Source organism: Tenrec ecaudatus, chromosome 17, assembly GCF_050624435.1.
Source record: "Tenrec ecaudatus isolate mTenEca1 chromosome 17, mTenEca1.hap1, whole genome shotgun sequence".
Classification (NCBI taxonomy): Eukaryota; Metazoa; Chordata; class Mammalia; order Afrosoricida; family Tenrecidae; genus Tenrec; species Tenrec ecaudatus.
This window is the reverse complement of record NC_134546.1, coordinates 28949776-28977259: the sequence shown is the minus strand read 5'-3', so window position 1 is coordinate 28977259 and position 27484 is coordinate 28949776. Positions and strand designations below refer to the sequence as shown.

Sequence of the window (27484 nt, the reverse complement as noted above, 5' to 3'; positions counted from 1 at the left end):
TCTCATTAACAAAATCGTTTCTAAGATGTAAGGTGCATACTTCAACGCACCTTACAATATCTTAAAGATGCTCTAAACTTCCCGTGGTTGGAAGGGCCTTGGCTGGTCTCAAGGTCCTAGCTCCTATCACACAGCATAATCACAGAACACAAGGGCAGGAGAGACTGCTGGGGACCAGGCAGCATGAGCATTCTGTTCACAACCAGAAAAGAAGCAAACGGGGCATGTGCCTCTCCTGCTGGCTTGGCAGTATGGGTGTCTCCAGGAAAAGTCAACAGCCCATGACTCCAATGATGAATGCAATAACTTACTTTCACTCCGCTCCCTTAACCTCAGCCTGAGCTGTGGTGCTCATGGATACTGCATCCCACAAGGTAGCCTGTTTGGTTGGCTTCATTTCAGAATTGTCAGGAATGTGGTCATAGCCTTCCATTTCCAATAACTCAGCCAAATACCTTGGGCCTAGGAGGCTCTGGTTGGCCAGATTTGGGAAGGTCTTCCAATCCTAGTAACCAGTGCTGCCATCATCAGGGAACTAACTCCAGCCAACTCTGTACCTGTTGGCTAAAAAAGCCTAACCTTCTGCTATCCTGACTCTAAGGGACCCTCCAGGACAGCACAACTCCTGATGGTTTCTGAGACTGAATCTGTAAGGGAGCAGCCTGCCCAGCCTTTCTCTGATGGAGGAGCCAGTGGGTCTGAAACATCCACCTGTGGTCAGCAGTCCTGGGCTCTACCCACTGGGCCACCGGGGTTCTAACTCTGTTGGTAGTGCTACCAAAATGAGATACAGAAAACTGCCCAGAATGATACCAGGTCTGTGGGCCACCTGGACACCGCCAGGCTGAGGTCGGCTGGGGCAGACACCTCTTCTTTCTGCACTCTGCAGTCAATGAGGGAGGGTTCTGCACCGCATGTCTCTCCAGCTCCTGAGACTGGCGTGCCAGCCAGAGCATGGAGTTCTTAGAGAGATCAAGAAAGCAAGCTACTGATACAAGCACATTGCCAGCCTCGCCTTGGACTGCATCTACTCACATGCCATCAGCCACCAAACCAACCAACCTTGCTGCCATTGAGTCGCTGCCTGCTCCTGGGCCCGATAGGACAGGGGAAACCTACTCCTGTGTGCTTCCAAGACTGACACTCTTTACAGGAGTAGAAAGCTTCCTCTTTCGCCCTCAGGGCGGCTGCTGGTTTTGAACTGCTGATCTTACAGTTAGCAAGAAATGGCAGCCAAGGAATTCCTGGTCACCATAAATTCCACCTCTACAGACCAAGACAAAGGAACTCGCCAAGAGAAACCCTACAGTGCAAAGAGAAAACAACACACCAAAGGACAGGGATGTACAATTACAATCCTGCTCCTGAAGTAGGCAGTGGGCAGCAGGGAGTTGGCACAATCATCCAGTGTGTACCCAGCCCTCGGCTAGGGCACTTTACCCCCAATGCATGACAGCTGAAGAAACTTAAAACACTAAGTACCACCAGAAGAACAAATCTGATATTTGCCAATTTGTGTTCCAAACCAGTTGGTGTGGTGGCTGTTTTAATTCTCCACATCACGGTTCCTTTTATTTAAAAGAGCCATGGAGAAAATCCATATGGTGACTCGAGTTCTCTGCTTGCGATCACCACCCGACAGCTCATGCAGTCCTTTCTGTATCTGGTCACCAAAGGCTCCACCATATGGAACAAGGGGAAGGAGCTCACCACACAAAGCAATGCGGTTCAGACAGACTTCAGTCATTCCGTTGCACTAGAACTGTTATTGTTGCTAGCTGCTGGCTGGTAAGCTCCAGCGGATGGCAGCCCCTTGCACAACATGAGCCACCTTCACCATCAAGCCCCCATTGGAGCCATGCTCGATTCTGAGTGCCTTCCAGGGCACACAGGTCATCCTCCAGCACTATGCCGAATACTATTCTGATGCGATCCCAGGGCTTTCGCTGGCTGGTTTCCAGAAGTAGATCTCCAGGTCTTTCCTCCTAGCCTGCCTTAGTCCACTCTGGATGACCCAGCTGGTATTTCAAATGCTGGTGGAGTAGCTTGCATCATCAGAGCACCATGAGGTCACCACATTACAGCAAACCCAACAGATGATGTCAGATACTTGTAATACACATATGTAAAATTAAACGTTTACATCAGCTCTGGACTCCTTCTTTCAACAGCTGGTGGGAGAGTATTCATGAAAAGCAACGGCAGCACGTGGGACAAAGACGTTATAGAAGGTGTAGAAAACAAAACAAAAGCAAAAAAAAAAAGAAACAGTGAAAATGATACTGGGAGGTTATAAAACAATTCTTGCTTTCTTCCAGTTCTGCATATCCCACAAAAAATAGAACCCAATATCTCTATGACTCCCATTACAAGATAAACCTTTCACTTCTTTACCCCATTGTATCAAAGGCGAGAGTCTTCATAAAGGGCTAAGAAAGAACATATTGCCCCGTGAACAAAGTGTTTTGGTTTTGCTTTGCTGTTTACTTGATTATGAGGGATATCAGAACAGAATGTCTTCATCTAGTGTAACACTTTCCCCCATATACCCTTAAGGACACGGAGACTGAAATAGCATCCAGGAGTCCCAGAAGTAGTTGGGGCTGAGCGCACAACAAAAGCTCTGCTATGCTACAGAAAATGAGGCGAGATTCGCAGATAGGAGCCATAATGCGTTTCTGCGCACCCTGCTTCTCATCCTGTTATGTCTGAGTTACCCACTCTCCGTTTAGGAACCACTTGGTAACAACCCACTCCCCCGCCCGCTCCAGAGCTAGCCTCTCTCCAATCAGAAGGTGTGCAGTGTTTTGTGCCTGAAGAAGCAAGAGGAAATCAACACCGTTCTCATATGCACGTCATACCAACTTTCCACCTTCTTTCGTTGCCCTGAAGGCTGCACTGAACTTAACACATAGTCAAAACTGGGATGTCAGGTCCCATTGAAGGCATGCCCGGGCATACATCCTCAGTTTATCACCCGTGGTGGAAATTTCAAATAATGTAACGTTCCATGGATATTCATTCAACCTCCTATCATTTTATAACAAACTAGTACAAAATACACTTTAAGGCTCCATTTCTAAATGGCCTACTCACTCCGCCCCACCCCATGTGCCCCCACCCCGAATTTTCGAGTTCACTGAATTAATGCTAAAATATCTTATCCCGAGTTATCACCCAGTGGAAAAAAGATACCTTCAGGGAAAGGAGTTGTTTGTCCAGGGCTCGAGCAAGCTCCAGTAGCATCGCGCATGGCACAGCTGAATCGGTGGCCCCCACAAACACCCTGTTGTTCCAGTGAGCAAAATATTTGGAGTCATAGTGGCAGGCGAGAACCAAGTGTCGTTTAGCAGAGGGGTTGAGGGTGCTGATGATATTTGAGAACGACCGGTACCCATAGGGCGTCTGACTTAAAAAGGTGTCTATTTCCAAGACCCAGTCAGCTTGAAGTCTCTGGATTCGATTCATGATGTGCTGATGAAACACAAAACAAAAGTTACGATCCAGACAGACATTTTTCAGTTTGGTACATGTGGTTTTGTGTTGTATCTGATACCTTTAAAATTAAAAATGCAATACATGCTTATCATATTAAGAACAAAGCTGTTTAATGGGAAAGCAAATCCTCTTCCTCCCTTAGCCTTTCTCCTACCAGTCTCAGCCCTGGGTTCCCTATGGTGATGGTCAGGGTCTCCTTGCACACCCTCTTCAACGTATTCTGGCACACAAACACACAGTTGGCAGATGGGTGATGTGGCCACAGGAATGCAGTTGTGGCTCAGACGCTTGCGCTCAACGACTAACGGTCGGCAGTGGGAACCCACGCAGCAGCAGCACGGAGGAAAGGCCTGGCGATCTGCTTCCGTAAAGACTGAGCAAAGAAAACGGAAGGAACACTTCTACTCTCGCACCTGGGGCGCTCAGGAATCAGAACCAGATCCACGTTTGGGGCCAGGCACTTCATAGGCTTCAAGGTGGCATCTTTGCTTGGTAACAGGTTGCAGCAGTCATTTGCAGCAGATTCGCCCAATGCGACGCACCATTTGATGTCTTGATTGCTGCTTCCGTGAGGGTTGGTTGTGGGTTCAAGTAAAATGGAAACCTGATTTGGGTGGTGGGTGTTAGCTCCTGTAGAACTGGACCCAGGTTCATAGCAACCCCATGTACCATCAGATTGGAACATTGTGCTCCACCGAATGTGTAATGGCCAAAATTTGGAAGTAGCTAGCCCGACCTTTCTTCCTGGTGCAGCATGGTGTGGAAGCTCCTCAGAAGCCTGTTCTGCATCATAGCAACACCCAAGGCCCTGGTGATAGTGGTACAAGTGAGGTGTGCTGGTCAAGCCTACCTGTGTTCCAGGTTACTCTGCCCTGGGCTTTCCCCCCTCGACAATGTCTCATGCACATATCCACAAGTCAGGATAGAGAGACACAGTTCGGCGTGTGGGAGAGTCCACTTTCCACACTTTTAGAAGGTGAACTAAGAAGGAGCATTTGAGACATCAGCTAGATCAGGGGATCAGGGTCCTATCGATCTCAACTCCCATTAAACTCTTTGGAGGACCGGGCTTTTCTGTCATCAACACAAAGCATGGCCGCCAGTCCAGCAAATACTTCTAATGTAATGAACGCCTGACCTTTGCCTGTCAAGAATAAGAGAGAGCAAGCCCCGTATGAAGGAGGTGGCTAGAGGTACTTGAGGGCCTGGCTCACTAGGAGTGTCAATGAGTAACAAACTCTGGACCTGAATGACCGCAGCAAGTTGTGTTCCTCTGTACCCAGGGTTGGTCCAGATCCCCCGCACAGGGGGCACAAATAACAAGGAGTCCTTTTCCCCATCTCATTAGCTCATGCAACTGATGGGAGGAAGAAGTACCACCCAAGCATCGGAAGGGTGCTCCCTGAGAACCTACAATGTGTGGGATGAGAAGTTACAAGTGAGTTCATTGTTCTATCTTGCCTCATTTTTCTCACCACATTCCATTTAGTTTATTTTAAATTATTATATGCAGCTTTGTAATTAAAGCTTGATTTTTTAAGATAAAGGAGAATAAGAAAGTAGCCATCAAGATAACAGGCAATTTGTTCCTAAGTTAATCTGATGGAGATGAATCTTGAGATGATTAAATGAATAATTTACAGTGCTAAACAAGGACAAGTTTTTTTTTTCTCTCCCCAGGGAAATTCAGGATTTTCTATCCTAACTACCGCTTGATAATCAGACAGGACACATGCAGAGGCCCTGGGAAAACCAGCAGGAAGCTTCCAAGGATCAGCTTACATAGGGGTGGGTACCAAGTCCACACTCAGTCCTGCAAACACTGGGATAAACAACAATTCCCCAGGTATTCGCTGCCTGGTCTCTGTAATAAAGAGGACTTTGGCTTAAACATGCCTTAATGAGACAATTCTGAAAACTGTCAAGGATTTCATTTGACTTGAATCCACAATCAGCCCTCATGGAAGCAGCAATCAAGAAATCAAACTTTAAAAAAAAGAAAGAAATCAATCTGTGCGTTGCGTTGGCTAAATCTGCCGCAAATGACTTCCTCAAAGGGTTACAAAGCAAAGACGTCGCCTTGATGGGCCCGGCCCAAAACATGGTGTTTTCTATCTCCTCCTCTGCATGTGTAAGGGGGACAATAAATACAGAAGGCCAAAGAAGCCTGAATGCCTTCGAGTTCGAGTGTTCGTGAAGAATATTGAATAGGCCGGGGACTGCCAGAGGAATGAACCAATCTCTATAAGAAGTATAACCAGAAAGCTTCTTAGCAGTAAGGATGCTTCATCGCACAGACTGATCGCATGGATTATGTTACCGAGAGGAATCCATTCCTGGAGAAGGGACCTGGCAAAGCAGCGGGTCAGGGAAAAAGAGGAAGACCCTAAGTCGAGGAGACAGATGGACACAACGGCCTCAACAAGGAGCCGAAACAGTGATGAGCGTGAGGATGGAGGAGCCGCTAGTGTGTCCCTGCTGCTGTACCCAGGGGTTGCTGTGAGTCAGCACTGACTCAACGGCTCCCAACAACACCACCATGCCGGGCTTTATACAGTCCACTGCTCGCCTTTCCTACCCTTTTCATGACAAAGGTGTGCGACCTTCCTGACATCAGTCTTTATACCTCATTTGCTTTGTTATTCTCCACAATCCCTAGTTCCCTAGTGCTATGTATTGCTCTCGATGGAGGATCAGTAAACAAGGGTTGTCCTAAACTAATAAAATGTTCAATTAGAACATATAAAGTGACGTATGTCCAGAACATAACATAGCTTGAGTAGAAAGACATAACTGTGCATCTGAGATGAGCTTTTTTGTTGAATATTAAAATGAGTTATCCCCAAACTGAAAAAAAATAGGTCATCTTAAAAAAAAAAGAAGAAGAAGAAGCTTATGATTCAGAACATCTGGTATCCAGATGATAAACATCTCCATAAAACGACTTCTTCAACCCCAATAGCAGCCTGCAAGTTTCCAGTGAAGTGGGATTTAAGAGCCAAAGCTGTTAGTTTTGCTCAGCTGCAGTCACATTCTCCGCACAAATTCACTTTTCAAATCACGGACTGTCCCTAATAGCTGATGTTTACATTGACACGAAAGTCCCCAAAGAATCAACAATTGACTCTAGAAATAGTCCCTCTGGCACAGCAGCAGGGTGTCCGATCTTCAACTCAGAGGAGGTGACGAGGGACCAGACTCACCCCTTTCCTTCCTATGCTGCCCCTGGAGATCGGGCTGGTTTGAAAAACCCAGACATTTGGGGAAGAGGTCTCAAATTGCTTAGGAAGACTCACCCTAACAAGACAAAGAGAGTTTCAGGACTCAAGATTATTCATGGCAGTGTCTTCCAAGCCACAGGGGTAAAATCCGGTGAGTCTGGAAACCACTTGAGTGGGTCATGACTGGCTGTTTTATTTTTTAAAACTGGTTGAATGTGTAGTGATATCAGTGAATTACAGGCGATAAGGGTGAATATTTTTCATGAAACCTTTGTGTCAGTTAATTAGGTCAGCAAGTTTATGCGTGTGAAATGAAAGATATGTGTATTTATTGTGGGTCAGGATCAGAAACTGGAGAAGCACTGCTCTGGAGACAGCAGCTTGTGCCTGACCTTAACTCTGTAGAGAGAAAGAACAGAGCCCTAGTGGCTCAGTGGTTCAAACAGTCAGCGGCTAGCCAAAAGGTCCCTGGTTCAAATCCACCAGCTGCTCTGTGGGAAAACGATGTGGCACTCTGTTCCCATGAGGAATGTAGTCTAGGAAGCCTTAGGGGACAATATTTCTCTGTCCCAACGCAGAGCTATGGATGTGAATCCACTCAGCCTTAGTGAGGTTGGGTCAGTTCTGATAGAACTTCAAGGCCAGAAATGGTCCAGCAAAGACTGCTAAGGATTGTTGCTGTTGTGTGCCTAAGTGGAGTGACCTTGAAATGGTTAGGGGCTAAGAACTTAAGATGCTTCTGCTGCTATTCCTCAGACCTAAGCACACACTCACACACGCACGTAGATTTAGACATGCACGTATCACTCACTTCTAGGCAGACACCTAGTGCCTGCCAGTTGCTTGGATTTCTCAACTGTTCGTTTTGGTGAATAATAAAATTAAATAACCACATCTGACTATTAAGCCACTCAGAGCTTACATCATAGCATTGGCCCTCAGGTGAAACAAGGTATCTGACCACCTCGCGGTCCGTGTGCTGTGTGCTCACCTGGCGGGCAGCATAGCTTCCCGGGGATCCTGGGTACCGCTCTATCAGCAGGGGTCGAAGGTCATTTTGCCACATTCCATTTATATCAGTGCCGTCTGCAACTTGCTGGAGAACTGATGAATTCAAAATGGCTGGTTGGTGATAATTCTGAGGATTGAATAAAATTGTTTTAAGGCGATCAAATCCTGATAGGTTTAACTCTGAAACATTCTTAATTGGCAGGGGGAGGGAGGGCAAGTAAACAACTTTGCCATGGGTCTAAAAAATTAAAGAATAGCTTTTATGTCAAAGCACATCAATTTAGCTAACCATACTCTAAATTGACTCCCTTCTAATGAGACCATTAAACTGATCATTTTACAATCAAATAAAACATAATGGATTAAGATCAATAAATCTGAGGGTCAATCGTGAGTATTTATTAACAATGTAGCTGTTTGTGATCTGTTTGTATGATGGCTTTGTAGAGCCAAGGTTTAAATATATCCATGTTGCTCTCCTGTTCATAAGAAAAACCACCTATTGCCATCGAGTTAGTTCCGACCCATAGCAAAGCCTAGAGAACCGCCCCCAAAGCAGTCCAATGCATAACCACGATGCCACCAAGTCTAAACTCACTGCCGTCATGTCCATGTCGACTCACAGTAAACTGCTACAACAGAATAGAACTCTCCCTGTGGGCTTCCGAGACTGTAACTTTCCAGGAGTAGAAAGGCCCGCGTTTTCCTCCAGTGTGCCAGTGATTTTGAACTGCTGACTTTGCAGTTAGCAGCCCAACTCATAACTACTATGCCACCAGGGCTCCTACCACGGCACCAGTGCTCCAATGTTTTAAAAACTGCAGCCAGCAAAGCAATATAGCTGATCAGCAAAACTGCCTCACTAAAGGCCGTGTGATGCTGCAGAATCAGCACTGTGTTGGGTTTGTAGGTGAATCTCCATGTAGTACAAAAGATTCATGGGATCAGCTCCTAGCCAAGTGGCCAGAAGTCAAAGTCCACCTAGAGATACTTTGGAAGAAAGGCCTGGTGATTTACTTGCCCCAAACCAGCCACACTGACAAGTCTAGAAACACAGTTACACTCTGACACACATGGGCTCGTGTGAGTTGGAACAGACTGGTTTCATACTGGTGTCAGTCTGGGTTGACTAGAGAAACAAAATCACAGACACACATGTGAATAAAAAAGAACTTTATATAAAGGAGCAATTGTATATTGAAAAAAAATATGCCAGCCCGGTCCAGATCAAGTCCATAAGTCTGATATTAGCCCGTATGTCTGATACCAGTCTATAAATTCGTCTTCAGACTCATACAACACATGCAATGACACTAGAAGGAAGATCACAGGTCAGTAGGTGGAAAGTCTTGTGGATTGAGCGGCGGTGGAAGTATCTCAGCGCTGGTGTGGGTCTCCATGTGGCTCCTCCAGCTCCAGGGTTCTGATTGCCATCAACATAGCTCCATGTGCCTTGTCAGCAGGAAGAGGAAGCAGGGAGTGTGCCTCCCACCTCCAGGGAGGAAGATAGGAGTTCCCAGAATCCTCAGGAGAAGGCCGTGCCCACACAGAGGCCTCATCCTCATTGACTATGGTCTGATTGACAGGCTAGACTCCACCCCTTCACAAATTGAGGGAGATTATGTAACTCCCATAACAGGTTAGGGTCTGAAACACTGAATTCAACGTTCAGGACTTACAGATAACCCCTAACTTATGCAAGGGTTCCATTTCAATGAAGGTTCATTAGTCAGTCCTGACCTAAACTTAATATCTGGATTTTTGTTGTTGTTGTTATTTTTAGCTTCCCTTATCATTGCCTTTTATTATCAGTATCTTTGTCTTTGGGGATTGGGAACATTAACACTATCATAAACTTACCGATGTGTTTTAATACATATATATTTTTTAATCATGAAAATTTACTGACAAGGAAAACGAGTTGGACAACATTGGGATTGTGTCCGTTGTCGCAATAACAGAGCATGGAGAAGGATCTGGATTATCAAAGAGAAGGGGATGGCGTTTCTAGTCAGAACGGAGAGCCATCTGTATGGCTCTTGTCTCTTTCCTTATATCTTTCATGCGAACACCCCACCGCTTTCTCAACCTGCCTAACATCCTCTGCAAATCCGTCAGCATCCGGGCCCGTGTTTCTAAGGTCACTGTGAAACAAACTCACTGCCACAGACGCCATTTGACTCATAGGGACTCTACGGGACAGAGGAGCACTTCCCCTTGTGGGTTTGTGAGGCTGTACATTTTTATGGGAGGTGAAAGTGGCTGGTGGGTTAGAACTGCTGACCTTGAGGTTAGCAGCAGAGAGCTCTTTGTTTTTGATGTTTGTTTGAAACTAGCTTGTGTGTCACAAAAGAATTTCAGTTTCCATTTTACTTTTCCTCCTTTTGTAAAACTCTCAGAATAGTGTTTACATCTCATGGGTAAGGAATCTGGAAGGTCTTTTAAGGCTTGACCCTTCTCTCTGTTTTTTGTTTATTTTTCATTCGTTTTTATTCCCCCCCCCTTTACTTGTGGAATATAGCACATATAAAGAAAAGCGTGCTATATGCAGTTGCGCAACCCATCACATCAACACAGTGACAGTATCCCAGTAACTCCCCCCACACACCAATGTGCTTCCTTTTTGGTTTTTGCTCTTCCCAGCCACCCTCCCTCCTTACTTCCTCATCCATCCCCATCTCCATCCTTTACCACTCAACCCTCAGCCTTGTCATCGTTTTTAAAGTCTTTTCCTTTCATGTGAAAACCATTTCCCCCTTTATATTAACCATGTCATGATATACTTATCTTTATGAGATTGACTAACTTGGCTGAGCACAATGTCCTACAATTTAGTCCAAGGCATGAGGTGTTTGACAGACTCATCATTGTTTTATAAGGATATGCAGTATGCCACAGAGCAGCAGTTCTCAACCTGTGGGTCGCGACCCCCGGGGGGGGTAGTTGAATGACCTTTTCACAGGGGTCGCCTAAGACCATTGGAAAACACATATGTCTTAGGAACCTAGACACCCACCGCTCCTCTACTTGTCTCCAGGCGGGTCCACCCACGTGCAGATCTGCTGATCTGGTAAGAAAGAAGCTATCTCAACCTTCCCACTGATGCTGGCTTTTTGCACATACTGTCTCAAAATGTAACAATGTAGTTTACTGTTGTGATACTAAGTTTACTGTTACCCATGCTACACCATGCTTCAAGACAAAATTTCATTTATTTGTCATTAGACATAAATGTTTCACAATATATAATTATATATTGTTTTTGTGATTCATCACTATGCTTTCATTATGTTCAATTTATAACAATGAAAATACATCCTGTATATCAGATATTTACATTATGAATCATAACAGTAGCAATATTACAGTGATGCAGTAGCAATGAAAATAATTTTATGGTGTGGGGGTGGCGGGGGGTCACCACAACATGAGGAACTGTATGAAAGGGTCGCAACATTAGGAAGGTTGAGAATCACTGCCATGGGATATAAATAACAGAGTTTGGGAGCTTTGATTGTTTCCATCTTTTGCTATTATAGAAATTGCTGCGATAACCAGAGGTGTGCAGGCTCAGTTTGAAGGCGATGTGACCATGGTGGGGTGGGGAGGCTGTAATATAGATGTGGTGGTTACTGATCTCTTTCGCTGTATTATCCTGATCAAATGTTCGGAGCCAGTTCACATAACTCAGCAATGCTTTCCATATCTGTTGCAAACATTTCCCCATAACTTCCGCCCAGGAAGTTGCAATGTTCCAGATTCACTCAAGAATATTATTCTCACCACTGGTCCTGAAGGGGTCATCTATCCTGGATTCCCTGTGCTTCCAGTTCCTATCTGTACCAGTGTCCATCCTCTGGTCTAGCTAGATTTGTAAGGTAGAATAGGGATCATGATAGTGATGTGGGGGTGGAGGGGAGGAAGCATTTGAAAACTAGAGGAAAGTTGTATGTTTCATCCTTGCAGCCCTGCACCCTGACTGGCTCATCTCCTCCCCGTGACCCTTTTGTTAGGGGGTGTCCAGTTGCCTACAGATGGGCTTTGGGTCTCCACTCTGCACTCACCCTCATTTACAATGATATGATTTTTTTGTTCTTTGATGTCTGATCCCTTCGATACCTCGTGATCACACCAGCTGGTGTGCTTTTTCCATGTGGGCTTTGTTGCTTCTGAGATAGATGGCTGCTTGTTTACCTGGAAGGTGGAGGGAAGGTGGGGTAGAAAGGGTGAACCGATTACAGGGATCTACATATAACCTCCTCCCTGAGGGATGGACAACAGAAAAGTGAGTGAAGGGAGACGTCGGACAGTATAAGATAGGGCAAAATAATAACGATTTATAAATTATCAAGGGTTCATGAGGGAAGGGGAGTGGGAGGGAGGGGGGCATTGAGGAGCTGATGCCAAGGGCTCAAGTAGAAAGCAAATGTTTTGAGAATGATGAGGGCAACAAATGTACAAATGTGCTTGACACAATGGATGGATGGATTGTGATAAGAATTGTATAACCCCAATTAAATGATTAAAATATATTATTATTATTATTATTTGCAAGCTACATAATGTTACCATCCCTCCATCTGTTGCGGCTATTACCTAAGCAAAGTCCACAGGTAGTATGCCTTAAAAGTGGTGCTTGTACCTTGACCCATAGGCTGAATCACAGCTGTTGCATTGAGAGGTGGACACACAGCTTTTGCATCTTGATTTAGATCATCGGTGTGAGGTGGATGCTCTGGGGTGTTGTCAAGCAGCAGCAGAATCTTGAAAGAACACTCTTAGCCAAGCAGGAAACCCACACTTCGAGGATGAAACAACTTTAAAACTCATCTCCATATCACACAATCGACATCCAGGCCAGGGAGCTGCTTCTTTAGTAGACCAGCCATTGTTTTGCCCATGTTTTTAACTGCATGGCCGTTTTCAGTACCGTCAACAAGAAAAGATGTTCATTTGATCCGGCAGCATTTCCTCCAAGCAGTGGAGTGACTTTGTGTTCAAATGCCTTGAGAGTAGACCTTGACTTCCTCCCTGTACAGATGGTCATGAGTGCAATCCGTGTAACCTTGAACAAAGGCACAGCTTGGAGATATTGTCGGGTCAATTCCATACACGTCATGAAGTGAATATTGCAATAAGGTAAGTCACCTAATATTTTTTTGGTTCCCCAGTCCACATAAATTTTATGTTTTTTTTAAAAAGTTATGTTTACACTATTACTGTAGTCGATTAAGGAGCCCTGGGGGCATAGTGGGCTGTGCCCTGAGCTGCTAATGACAAGGTCCACAGTTCAAACCCACCAGCTTCTCCAGGGGAGAAAAAGGAGGTTGTCTATCCCCATAAGGATTTAACATCCTGAAAAAGCAGCTCTGCCCTGTCCTAGACAGTCACCATGTATCAGAATCAACTCGATGAATTTGGAGTTTTTAAGGTAGTCCGTTTAACATGACATTATGGAAATGTTTGAAATATTGTGAGAACTCCCAAAATGTGACCTAGAGACACAAGGTAAGTGCGTGCTGTCGGAAGAATGGTGCCTTACGATAGATTTGCTCAATGGCAGGAAGCCATCGCCTTTGACTAGTTTTGTTTTAAATGATGCAGTATCCGTGAGATGCAATCAAGCAGAAGGCTATAAAACAAGCCGTGCCTCTAGTTTACGTCATGTGGGTAACTCGCCGGCCTGCTCACCTGAAGGTCAGCAATCCAAATGCCCCTGTCCCTCAAGGGAGAAAGATAAGGCTTTCTGCTCCCAGAAAGATTTAAATGAACAGAAACCACCGGAGCAGCTGGGCCTCGTCGATAGGGTCGCCGTGAGTCAGAAGTGACTCAGTGGCAGTAAGTTTTTGAGTCACCACATGACTGCTGAGCACTTGAGATACTTGGAATTGAAATGTGCCTCAAGTGCAACGTACACACTGGATTTCAAAGGTGCCGTAGGGGAAAAAGAACATCAAGTACGAGTTTTATACTGATTCTACACTGATATGATATCTTTATATATTGGATGAAATAAAACATACAACGTAATTTCCCTTAGACTTGCTGGTGCATCATTTTCAGCGCGCAGAGACACCAGCAGAGGGGTTACAGAGGAAAACCGCTCGTAGAATTTCCCTGAACGCTGGCACAGTAGGTTATGCGATGTGCTGAACCACAAAGGCGGGCCCGTCGGCGGCTCCTTAGGAGAAAGACGAAGCTTTCTGCTCCCGTAGAGTGATCGCCTCAGACCCCACTGGGCAGGCAGGTGCACTGGGAGTGGGAACTGACTCCAAGCAGTGAGTTTGGGTGCTTGAGTTTTAACCTTAACAGAAGATCAGCCCGCCTCTCTTCGACGCCACTGTTCCAACCCCTAACCTTCAGATAACTAAACATGCGAAACCCCCAAGCTGTCCATTCCGGCCTGATTCGCAGCAACTCAAAGGGACAGAGTGGACATGCCCCATAGGGATTCTAGAGCTGCAATGTTCAAGGTGGCTACGGCAGCACATTCAACCCACAGATCTTGTGATTAGCAGTCAAGTGCTGAGCCGCTGGGCCACCAGGGCTCCTATGTGGTTCTCATGAAGTCTTTCCATTGGACGGCACCGAGCTAGATGATAGCTGCAGCTCTTTTCGGTCCAAGTGCATGATGACAATCTGCTAACTAGCAAAGTTTCTATCGTGAGTGAACATGGTTTTAATATCCTATAAATGCTCATGTGTGCCCTGGTGACGTAGTGATTACATGTTGGGCTGCTAGCCACAAAGTCAGCAGTTAGAAACCACCAGCCGCCCCTCGGGCGAAAGACAGGGCTTTCTACTACCTTAAAGAGTCAGTCTCAGAAACTCACCATGGCAGTTCTACCCTGTCCTCCAGGGTCGCTATGAGTCAGCATGGACTCAACGGCCATGAGATTAGTGTTCACACTCTTAGGTGCACATTTATTAAAATAAACTTCACTTAACAAGCAAAAGAAATCTTGCCTTCAGACTTGAGTCTTGGATTTTACTTTAGTCAAGCTATCTTCGCTGTCTTCTTAAAGAGGTTCTCAACCTGGGGGTCGATTGACCCTTTCACAGGGGTAGCCTGATTCATAACAGTAACAAAATTACAGTTATGAAGTAGCAACAAAATAATGTTATGTTTGGGGGGACATCACAACATGAGGAACTGTATTAGAGGGTTGTGGCATTAGGAAGGTTGAGAACCACTGTGTTAAAGGAACGTCATTGGACTGCTAACTGCGAGGTCTGTAGTTCCAATCAACAGGGAGAAAGATTTGGCTGGCTGCTCTCGTAAAGATTTACAAAGTCTCCAAAACCCTACATGGGGTTGATAAGGATTGGATTTGATTTGATGGCAGTGGGTGGGTGGTCTTCTGTTAAGAATCAGTGAAGATGACCAATCACTGTATTCACTACATGTTTATCCAGCACTCAGGAAGGAAAGGTTCTACTCTTCCCCCAAAGGAAGTGAGTAAGCCAGTGGCTGATCAAATTATTTCTTTCCTGAGAGAGTGATAAGGGTAATATAAGGACATCAAGTTATTTAAAATGCAAAACAAAAATTGGGAAAACACTTATTTATCAATACAAGTGTTAGCTGAATATGTGTAAGTTACCACATTGGCTATTTTTGCTCCATGTGGCTAGCGAGAAACTATGGAGTTAGAAAGTGCTTACTGCCTAATTACTTAGATGCAGCTACATTTTGATATGGAATTGCAATTTTGAAAGACTCTATAGGCAAAACAATGAGTGATACAGGAAGTATCAAGAGAAGATGGAAAGAAGACACAGAATCACTGTACCAGAAAGAACTAGTTGATGGTCTACCATTTCAGGAGGTAGCCTGTGGCCAAAAACCAATGGTGCTGAAGGAAGAAGTTCAAGCTGATAAATGGAGAAAAGTTTGAGGTTGCCATGGATTTGGTCTTCCTAGGATCCACAATCAGTGCTCTTGAAAACAGCAGTCAAGAGATCAAAAGACTGATTGCATTAGGTCAATCTGCTGCACAAGACCTCTTTAAAGAGCAGGATGTTTCTTTGAGGACTTAGGTGCACCTGATCCAAGCCATTATTCTCCATTGCATCCTATGCATGTGAAAGTTGGATATTGAATAAGGAAGACCATAGATGAATTGTGGTGCTGGAGAAGAATATTGAAAGGACCATGGACTGCTAAAAGGACAAACAGAGCTGTCTTGGAAGAAGTAAGGCCAGAGTGCTTCATAGAGGCAAGGATGGCAAGACTCCCTCTTACATACTTTGCACATATTGTCAGGAGAGACTAGTCCCTGGAGAAGGACATCAGGTTTGGTGAAATGGAGGGGCAGTGAAAAAGAGGAAGGCCTTCAAAAAGATGGATTGACACAGTGGCTGCATCAATGGACTCAGGCATGGGAGCAATTGGGAGGATGGCGCAGGACCATGCAATGTTCCATTCTGTTGTGCATAGGATCACTGTGGGTCAGCGCCAACTGATGGCACCCAACAACAACAGCACTTTGAGATGGCTCCATTACTCTCTGGTCTCGAGTGCCTCTCTGGTCACCACCTCATACTACCTCACCCTGGCCAACTTACTTAACCTCATTTCGGCTCAATATTCTCATCTGTAAAATGGAGGTAATCATGACCAAATGAACTAATACGTGTAAGATGCCATAATAAACACTCAGTAAGTGTGAGTTCCATTCTCTTCTATCAAGTACCTGAAAAGCAAAACAAGACCCACTGTATCAAAACAATGCAGGCGCATGGTGACCCAATGGGCATCAGAAGTGGAACTGTACTTTGCAAGGTTGTCAATGGCTAATTTTTCAAAAGTAGATCAACAAGCCTTTCATCCTAGACACCTCTGGGTGGTCTTGAACCTTCCAACTGACCTTTCAGCTAGCAGCCAAGGGTGTTAACTATTTGTATCACTCAAGGGTTCCATTAAACACAAACCCACTGCCAGTCAGCAGAGTCCGGTGCAGAGCGACTGTGTGTGCTTACAGAGCAGAACTGCCCCATCGAGCTGGCTGTCGTTCTGATGGCAGCAGAGCAGTGGGTCTTTCTTCCTCAAAGCCTCTGCCTGTGCTCACGCCATCAACCTCTGTTTTTATTTTGTTTTGGTGTGCCACCCTCTGATAGAAGAATGATCTGGACAAATTCCAGGACAAATCACATAGAACCATTTTCTTAAAGGCACCCACAGGACCACATGAGAAGAAATATACCCACACCTCTGAGATAGCAGACAAATAAGTTACATCTCAAGTCCAGGGCTGGGTGGAGGAAGGAAAGAATAGGAACTTGTGAATAAAAACTTGAACAGCAATAGCCTAGGATGGAAGAGGGCATCTCAGATGGTTCAGACTATGGACAGCCATGAGGGGCATGCAGGGTCTGGGTGGATAAGCAACAACAATCTACAGGTGGTCAGGGGTGGGACAGGACGCCCTCCCTCCCACACTCATAAACAAGGGGTTGTAGAAGCACAAGACCCACTCAGCTCCATACCCAGAAATGTAAATGTGCCCCTCCCCCACCTCACACCAGGAGTGAGTCAGCCAGCACTGGCCACTGCTCTTGGCACCTGCTGAGCAAATTCACACGTGGTCTAGGTGGAACAGCCTGCCACTGACCCTTTGGCTTAAAGAGTCCAGAAGATTCGGCTGTCTCAGCGGGACAATACCCTCCCAGCTCACGGTCTTGAGAAAAGGGATCTGCTCCTGGAACCGCTCCCTTCCTCACCCACCCTTATGCCTGGCCTGGCTCCAGGACTCAGGAAGTGTCCAGGGCCACAGAGCTTGCCAGCCTCATTGCAAACCATCAACCTTTCAGTGAGGAGTTCAGGGGGAATGTGTTGTGCCATCCAGAGACCTCATCATACTGCACGGAAACAAGAGCCCTGACAGTCAAGTCAACTCTGACTCCCAGTGACCCTTTACTGGGTTTCCAAGGCTGTAAACCACTATTTACGGAAGCAGATCGCTTCCTCTTTCTCCCAAGGAGTAGACGAGGGGTTTGAACTGCTGACCGTGTGGTGAACAGTCCAACACTTAACCAGCAGCAACTCCAGGGATCTACCTATCTTAAAACCCCATGCCCATTGCCATCAATTCAATTCTGGCACACAGCGATGATTACAGTCTCTGCGGTTGTAAATCTTTACAGGAGCAAATAGTCTCGTTTAAGTACTTCCAGTGTACTTTGTATATTTTATTTATCTTGTTGTTGCTAAGTATAGATACAGCCAAACATACCCCAATGCAACCATTTCTACGTGGGCAATTCAGTAACGTTGGTTAGATGCTTCCTGTTGTCTAACCATTCTCACCCTTCCTTTTCTGAGTTGTTCCTCCGCTGTTAACATAAACTCACTGCCCCTTAAAGCTTCTGCCTCATATGTAGGTCGCTATCATGCATTTGGTCCTACACAGACAGTCCTGAGAAGAGCATAATGTTCAAGGCGGACTTTTTTATTAGTAAACCAAATTATTGCTTAGTTTTAAAAAGGCATCAGGGAATATTTTTGGCTTAAGATTTACAGATTGTTCCAAGACAATAGTTTCAGGGATTCATCCAGCCTACATGGCCTCAGAAAAATCTGGCTGGATTCAATGAGAAGTTGGCCTTCCCTTCTTGTTTCCCCTTCTGATCGGAGCCCTCTAACAAATCATCGCTAAACATATTCAGGAATGGTGGCTAGGCATCGTGCAGTTCGTCTGGTCTCCCGGCCAAGGAGAGAGCTGTTCCTGGAGGCCATGGGCCACATCTTCCATGTCCTCTTCCTCTTCCTGACTCTCCTGCTTCCTCTATGGCTCCAAGGAAATAGAAAGCAGTACATGTGCCAGACCAGGCTGCACTACCCAATGAACTAAGAGCTACATCAGCGGCACCTAACAAGTGACTAGGCCACTTCACTGGGGTGCCGGTGCTGTGCTGCAACATGGTAATGCATATTGAACTGTGTTGTTTTTAATAAACCATTTTATTGGGGGCTCTTACAGCTCTTATTGCAATCCACGAAAATAGGCTTTCTTCATAAATATGTCACTGTAGCCTTTAATCGATTTTTTAAAAATACTTTTAGTGGGGCTCTGACAATCCATGCATTCAGCCAGTGTGTCATGCACCTTTGCACATAGGCTGCCGTCATCATTTTCAAAGCATTCTCTTCCCATTTCAGCCCCTGATATCAGCTCCTCATTTCTTCCCCCTCCCTCCTCTATCTGCCCTCCCTCACAAACCCTTGGTAAGTTATAGATTATTTTCATATCTCACATCACCCCTCACCCACTTTTCTGTTAATTCCCCTGGGAATGGGGTATAGGTTGATCCTTGTGATCGATTCCCCCTTACTCCCCCCACCCTCCCCACCTTTAAATGATTATTAAAACTAGAACTAGGATCTAAGTCCTCATACTAGCTCTCAGTGTTTTGAGAAGACGGCTGAAGCCAAAAGACAAATCGGTAGAAATATGAGAAGAGGAAAGATGCGGACCGAGAAAATAGTTCAAAAGATGCCCAAGGTTAATTATTACTTAACCTGGCCTCCAAGAGCCTGTCATATTTCGCCAGAGCCCGTGCAAGTCCCAGGCAATGCCATTTGTTCCAGCTCACCAAGCTCCAGGTACCGTGGCATCCTTCCAGGCCCCCAAGGGCTCTGCAATTGTTCACTGGAGCCTGCGGGACCCTCTGTCCTGACGGAGGTGGCCCTTTCCTCTTCACCTAGCCAAGTCCTACTCATGTCGCGTTACAGATGGGAGGCCCCGTGCTCAGGAAACCTGCCCTGCATGTTTAGGCGAGGTTCCTGCTGGAAGGTTCAAGTTCACCCAGACAAGCCTCAGGAGAAAGGCTTGGAAGTCTAATTTTTCAAAACCAGTCAATGAAAACCCTGGGAGCATAGTTCTGCCCTGACACACATGGAGTGGCCAGGCATAGAGCTGGCTTGACGGCAACCGCTTGTTTGGGGGTTTGGTTGTCTGTAAACTGATGCACAGCAGCAATTGTGTTTTTGTTCAAGGTCCATGTGTCCTACACAATGGAAACGCCACAAGGACAAGGGCCACCTGCCCTGCTTCCCACTCACACTCTCCCCAGCATGACACAGGGTCAGGCTCCTCTTGAGCACTCCGTGATGATTGGGTGAATTCACCAACTAAGGAACCAAAAGGTTAAATGCCCTTTCTAAAATTAGCTTGGCAAGTCTGGTCTATGTTGAGTGACATAATGAGTGAGGTGAGAATGGGCATTGTGGCCATTAATAAATGCTAAATCTATTGGATGCACACGCCACCTGCAAAGAGACTGTGCTATGCTTGAGGTCCAAGGGCCTTGCTCTCTTTCTGTAGCCAGTGGCGGTGATGACTCAGTGCTGGGTTCCACAACTACAGAGGCTTGTGTTGAAGGCGGCTCGGCCACTGGCCCTTTCCTACTTACTGACCATGACTCGCTCCCAGGACCCACCTGGTCACTGTGACCAGGGTCCTTCATTCAAGTTCACAGTGAAAGTCAAGCTCAAGTTGAAATAGGTGCTTTAAATGGAGGCTTGAAAGAATTCTAAAGAGATTTAAGAGAGAGAAAAAATGGGAACAAAATAAATAAACCTCCAGCATTTCAAGCTGCAAACAGATATTGTGGTTGCAACATGGTCAACAATTAACAGCACTAGTGATTTGTCCCCGTCAGCCAAATGTCACCGAGTCCAGAGTGAATCAAAGGACCCTATAGAGACACTAGCTCTTTACAGGAGATTGCTTCATCCTCCCAAGGAGCGGCTGATGGGTTTGAACTTCTAATCTTGAGGTGAGTCAAATGTTGCTTACCCAACATTTTTGATCTTAAACTTCCTGGGCTCAACCCCTGTGTCCACACACTTCAGCGAAGAGCACTCTTCCCTTGCCTGTCAGGGAGCAAAGAGGAACTATAGATAAAGCTGCAGTGGGGGCTGGAGGAGACTATGAGAAACGAGCAAACTCAGTGCTCTCCCGGAGCCGGCCCACTAGTGAGAGCCCAGGATGGAAATGCATTAGACTTTTCCAACCTAACGGAGCACACATCCGATGCTGATGGCCCTCAACTGCAAGAACCCACTACATCTCAGGGGGGAAACAACTTGGCAGGAGATGAAAGAAAGAAGAAAGAGGAGAAAACTAGAAAGAAAGTGTGGCCTGAGGATGAAGAAATTAACGGCGGCACAAACTGGGTTGAGCCCAAGGAGAAATGTAAGCCACAAAGGATTGCAGACTGCTTTCAGGATTTTGTGGGTTTGGTTTGGCCGCTTGTTTGTTTTAAGTCATATTAAATTCAATCGTCAGCTTTTCCAAAGCGCTCAAATTTCAACATGAAAAGGCAGAGGAAACCAAACGCAGTGCATGATAGCACTTTCATCTTCAGGTGAAATCACGTAGACCCTTGCCACATTTCATCGACCGTATGCTACTGGCGAGGTGCGTTTTAGATAAAAGGCATATAGACTAATTTTTTTATGGGTTCAAGTGTGCACAGGGTCCCTAAGTGGCACAAACAGCTGAGTTACTTGACTACTAGCTAAAAGGCTAGAAGTATGAAGCCACCCAGAGGTGTCTCCGAAGACAAGCTTGGAAATCTGTTTGCTAAAGGTCGCAGCTTTGAAACCCTCTAAAGCAGTTCTACTCTGCAGACATGGGGTCATCAGGAGTCAGAATCCACACATCAGCAACAAACAATGGAACATGCATGTGCTCAGAGAAATGACACACGGCCTTGTCTTTCCATCAAGGCAGAAAGGACAAGGCTATTGAACGTGACAAGAATTTCTCAGCTGAAAAAATGTGAACCAGATATCCTGAGCCCTGTCTCTCTGAGCTAATCACACGATTCCAGGCCAAAGGTTTTATAACATAATGTGTATCATTGGCTCAGCTCACAGAGGGATTCCAGTTCCCAAGCCACTACATCAAAAAGAGCTCATCCCAGAAGTGCAACCACTTCACTTTCAGTTTCCACCCCACAGACTGCGCTCAGACAACACCTCTGTCTACCTATCAATTCAGCTCCCCCAGTGTTTACTGAACTCCTGTGTGTCAGATGTCACTGACATTGCAAATGCAGCTGCAGCGAGTCAGGAACTAGAGAAGGTAAAGCTCCGTGTTTTAAAAATACAAGCAGCCCTCTACTTAAAGGTGCAGCACGATGAGCTTGGAAGCCAATTTAGGGCCAAATTCAGCTCCCTCGCTGACCAGCCATGACTAAGAAAAGATTTCCTATTTGAAAAATGGATGTCCTCCTACTACTAATGGATAGAGGGTGTCTTCTTCCCCTTCCCAACACCCTGCCTACCAGTGACCTCTGAGCCCCCGTCTTAGGTCATGATGATTGCTTCCATAATGATCTTCTTAGTGGAGGTGGGGAGGGTACGGATTTCTCCAATTTCTAACTATGGACGAAGGATCCCCTGAAGACATATGGAACGCATATGGGTCTCAATGCATGTGGGGAATTCTGGGAGAAGCAGAGCTGACTTTGAAGTAGACTTCTTCTATACCAGAGGTCTTCAAAAATTTCATGAAAATTACCCATTATCTTTGTTAGTTTGTTAGTTTGAGATGAACTTGTTTGTCATTAAAGACCCCAAGTTCATCTCAATTTTACTTTTTCTCTTTTTTTTTTTTTTTTTTATTAAACCACTATTTTTGGTTTGAGGGATAAGGAATCTGGAGGACTTTGGGTTTTTTATTTTGGGTTTTTTTGGGGGGGGGTGGATTTTAAAGAAACATACTATATACGTGTTACACAGCCCAACTCAAGAAATGAAATCAAGAATATCCTCTTAAACCCTCTATTTTTTCTTTTAATTCTATTTGTCCCTGAACTTTTTGAAGCCCCTTCATATGTGGCTACTTTCATTAAAACGTCTGCCCTCACCACCAATATGACTTGAATTTTTTTCTGTTTCACTTTTGTTGTCATAAAGGAAAATTCTACCAATGTCCCTTTCTTACATCTCCACATTAAGGATGAGTATACCCTGCCTGGTACCAGATGCTTCTAAATACATCGATGGACCCACATGGGAATCATATCATTTATAATATTGCTTCAGTGGAAACATTGCTTCCACAATCCAAGTCATCAAGTCACAGTCTTTAAAATACAATCTCAACCTAGGGTTGACCTGTCTGTACATATCAGATACCACTGAAAGAGGCATACCTTTATGTAAAAAAAAAGGAAATAAATTTCAAAATCAATGCACCGCCACACCTTATTTTCTAAATGGTCAGGTGAGTGTGCTATAGAGACAGGTCCTATGAGTACGCAGGGTGCGTGTTTTACTGTGGCTGATTCATCTCCAGGCCACAAGCTACAGCTGGTTGCCTGGGAGACTTTATAAAGGTCCACAGAATTAGAGGGGAGAGTGGGCTAGAAAACGGGAGATGTGGGCATGGCTGATGTTGCCGTTAGCTTCATTTCCTGATGCTGCTTGGCAGCGTGTGTGGGCAGCACAGGGCTTCAGCGCTTCCAAAATAAACAGATAAGGACTCCAAGGTGCAGAAGGCATTTCCAAGAAAGGAAATTGATTCATTTAAAACACTTTTTAAGAATCACAACAGCTTTTCGCACTCACCAGCTCGCCCTCTCGATGATCTCCGCAGAACATTTTCCATCTCCATCCATTTAGCTGTGTCATAGGGCATTCTCGCTGTGATTCTACGTTCTGGTAAAGGTCCCTGCCTGACCCAAAAGGTTTGTGTTCAACTGTTGTTGCTGTGGTCGAGCTGGGTGGAGTGGGAAGGATTTCCATTCATAGCACCTGCATGTGACAGAGTAGAACTGCCTCACGGGGCTTTCTTAGCCGGCACCTTTTGAGAAAGGGCCTGGTGGTACAGTGGTTAAGCACTGGGTTGTGAACCAAACATGAAAAGAAGAGTCAGTGTTTCCAGCCCACCAGTGCTCCGCGGGAGGAAGGAAGATGTGGCTGCATCTTCAATAGGTTACAGGCTTAGGAACCTTATCCTACAAGGTCTTTGTGAATCAGAGACTCCACGGCAATGGGTTTAGCTTGGGTTGCAGGGGGGGGGGGGGGAGGAAGGGTATCGTCTTTACAGAAGATCACCAGGCCTTTCCCCCATGGGGCCACTGGGTGAGTCCAGACCATGAATTTTCACTTAGCAGACCAACACTGCACCACTGGGCAACCCAACGACTGTCACCTTAGAAAACAGCTGGCAGTTGGAGCCTACCCAATGCTGCTTCAGAAGAGAGGTCTGGCGATCTAGTTCCCGAAAGATTTTAGTCACGAAAACCCTGTGGATCAGTTCCACTCTGTGGACGTGGCTCACCAGGAGTCGGAGTGTGCTCAGCAGGCCAGGGCTTGGTTTGGGTTCTAGTTTGGTCTCAGTTTCTGACCAGAGAGTTGCTTTGCGGCAAAGTCAAGGGAAGGACCTGAGTGATGGAACCCTTATCAGTGTTACTTCGACTGAATCCTCATGGGAGTGTTTCTTGTAATGAAGTGCTCCTTGCGCTGATTTCCCTCTCACACACCCACACCCCAGGTTTGCTCAGGCAGTGGCTTACAGGTGACATTTAAGGGGTTGCGGCTGGGGGCATATTGTGGCCCCTGACTGGCAAAGTGAAGGACGCCAAGAACTAAACTGAAGACCCAGAACTGCAGCATCTCTTCATATATGCATGCAAGTAGCTGGGTGGAGAGGTGGGACTGCACCACGGCATGTGCATTCACCAGTGGGATCCACATGTCTGAGTAAGCGCAAGTACTTAAAAGGGACGTTCAATAATCCTGTCAAAGTTAATGCCCTTGCTGAGCAACTTTACTCAGGCTCCTTAGAGACATACCACTCCACCACATAACATTCAGATTGACATAGCTTCCAGCAATTTCATCAAAACCTCAAAACTCTTACACCACAGGGGAAAGAATCGTGAGCCTGTCCTCTTCACAGGGCGCCCTGGGGTTGTAGTGCTTAGGAGTTGAAAGTCATCAGTTTGAGACCAGCTCATCTGGAGATACACTCTTGGACACTCACAGGGGTAGTTCGACCCTGTCCTACAGGGTCCCTGTGAGTCAGCAATGGCAGTGAGGACAGCAGGAACTTGCAAATCATTTTTCTAAGTTCCTTATATTAAACTAGCTCTCTAAAAATTAAATTTTTTCTCTCTCCCCCTTTTCTCTCTCGACTTGGTGTTCAAGAAAAGCAGGTCTCCAGTGCAGATCCTTTGTTCCGAGTTTAAAAATCTAAACCAATAACCCACGTCCGTCCTGGACAGCATAGAAACGTCAACACCCTAGCAGCATGATCGGATGTAGCATCGGGCGTCCCTGAACGCGGGGACCGCTGTCATGGCGGGGACGGGGTGCGGGTGGTTAGGGGGTCCCGGGTGGGCTGCGATGCGCCCTCGCCTCCGCAATGGGCCGCCGCCCGCCAGACACAGTTCCTGTGCGGATCAGTGCCCCCAACAGACCGCACGCAGCCCAGGGGAAGCCGATGACGTCACTCAGGCCCCGGCGTCGTCGAAGCACTCCCGAGCGAAGCCAGCCGGGGCTCCCTCCTCCCGGCGGGGTGGGCGCCGGCGCCCGGGGTCCCGCCTCGGCCGGTTGGTTGCGCGCCCTGCCCGGGAGGAACGAGCCCCGGCCCGCGGTCCCCGCGCACGGCCGGAGCCTCGGGGGCAATCCCGTAGAAGCAGCCTCTCACCTTTTCCTGCGTCCAGGCTCTGGCGTCCACAGCGGTCCCCCGAGACGCGAGGGGCAGGGCGGCCACCAGCAGCAGTAGGTGGACGGTGTCCATGGCGCGCTGGTCCCCGCCGCCTGCCTCCTCTCGGATGCTGCCTGGGCGCCGTTTCCCTGAGCCGCCAGCGGTCACGCGCCCGGGAACGCGCGTCCTTCGCCGTCTCCCCTTTTCCACCCTTGGGTCTACTGCGCCCGCCTCCTGATCGCCAGGCCGGAGCCCTCTTCCTCCCCGCCCCGCCCCCCTCCCCCCAACCGACCTCAGCAAACCGGGAGCTGGGCTTCCCGGGAGGCACGAGCTTTGGAATCCCGGGAAACAAAGAAGTCCACTTTCCTAATCTTAGAGAGGAAGAGACTGGGAATAGTTTCAAGTGTTCTTCCATGCCAGAACTGGGAACAGAGCGGGGGGCAGGCGAGGGGGCTCATCAGACCCCTTTGGGGTATGGTGTGTTTCCCCACAATCCTTTAAGAAGGGTAGGTAGAGAATCAACTTTTTACTGCATGCTTAAGTACCAGACGCGGTGCTAGGTGTTTCTCTCAGGTTCCTTTATTGAATCTTCACAAGCATGTGAAGGAAGTACAAATCCCACTTTACAGATGAGGAACTGAGACACCGCCCTCGGCCCACAGTAGCCAGGATTGGAACTTTCAAGGACAAGTATTTCATTTACAGGAAGATGTTTCCAAGACCGCGAATTTTTACCCTGTTCTCTTTTTTCTCCAACCATCATACTCCCAATTTAAGAGGTATGGCTGGTTAATTATCTGAAACATAAAGGAAATAGAATCGATGCGTGTAGAGAGGCAGGGAAAGAGCAGGGCTGGGCAGAGGCAGACTCTGAGCAGCATGGGCACAGACAGCCTCGCCCAGCTGTGGAGTTGAAAGAGCCTGGCAAGCTATCCCACTGGTACATTAGAATTGGGGGGGGGGGGCTTTCTGGGGTAAAGGGCTCCTTGCAGCTCAAGAAGCTGACAGCTAAAGGTTGTCTATTAAGGACACAGCATGTCAACGGCTTAGAGCAGTCTTTCCCTGAATGGGGGTGTGGTGGGGTGTCTCAACAGTGAATGAATCTGTTTCCACCACACATGCATCCTATCAAGTACCTCAAGTATAGGACATTTTAACAAAGTAAGTTAAGACCGATCTTAATGAAATCTTCTTACATACGTACAGGCATTTCTGACAACTTTCCAGAACTTGGCAAATATGACACAACTCTGTTAGGCATTCTACCTTACCTGCAAAAGACCTCGTTAGCATGTTAAAAAGCAAAGCGGTCACTTACATCTAATGTGCACCTGACTAAAGCCATGAATGGTTTTAAGTGATCCTCCCTGAGACCTCCTATGCCTTCCAATCATCACCTCTTATTCATATGAAAGCCGGGCAAAATAAAAAGAAGATGAACAAATGGACACACCTGGAATGTGACCTTAGCAAAGAATATTGATTATATTGTGGCCTACCATAAGAAGAGAAAAATCCGTCTTGTAGGAAGTACAAACAGGATGCTCCTTAGAAGTGAGGGCAGCAAGACACTCACTGTCTTGCTTACTTTGGACATTGACTTAGACTGGGTTCACTATACAAACAAAACCAGTCAAGCTTACATATGGATATATAGAAAGAAAAGTATTTCAAGAAAATGGCTCACACAGTTGTAGACGCTGTCTAGTGTAATTTTGGGCTGATACCAAATCTGTAAGTCAGGTGTTAGGCTGGGGGCTTCTCTTGACTCACATAGCTGTGGAGGCTGATGAACTCAAGATCAGCAGAAAGACCATAGGCTAGTGGCTGCAGAGGCAATGAACCCAAGGTCAGCAGGTCAGGCTTGTGGCTATGGAAGCAAATTAATATCAGCAGATCAGAGGGCAGGCAGGTGACAACTGCCAGGATCAGCAGGCAATATGGCAAGCTGTTAACTTAAGTCCAAAGAACCAGAAATTGATGAGCCAAATGCAGGACCTAGACCCAGTAAAAAGCAAGATTTTCCACAGCATCCACTTATATGAGAAGCAGGACACAACCCCCGAGGAAACTTCCTTTCAATTG

At 46.4% G+C, this 27484-nt stretch overlaps 1 protein-coding gene across 1 annotated transcript in view; it reads right to left on the bottom strand.

Moving 5' to 3' along the window:
• The window catches only part of QPCT (glutaminyl-peptide cyclotransferase), a 64352-nt gene that overhangs the window by 22987 nt on the left and 13881 nt on the right, over positions 1 to 27484 (bottom strand). Inside the window, exons 2-4 of the mRNA XM_075536076.1 lie at positions 25400 to 25730; positions 7711 to 7857; positions 3196 to 3474 (exon numbers count right to left, since the gene is read on the bottom strand). Of these exons, the coding sequence (XP_075392191.1) occupies positions 3196 to 3474; positions 7711 to 7857; positions 25400 to 25730 (757 nt within the window). The remainder of the gene's footprint in view (positions 1 to 3195; positions 3475 to 7710; positions 7858 to 25399; positions 25731 to 27484) is intronic.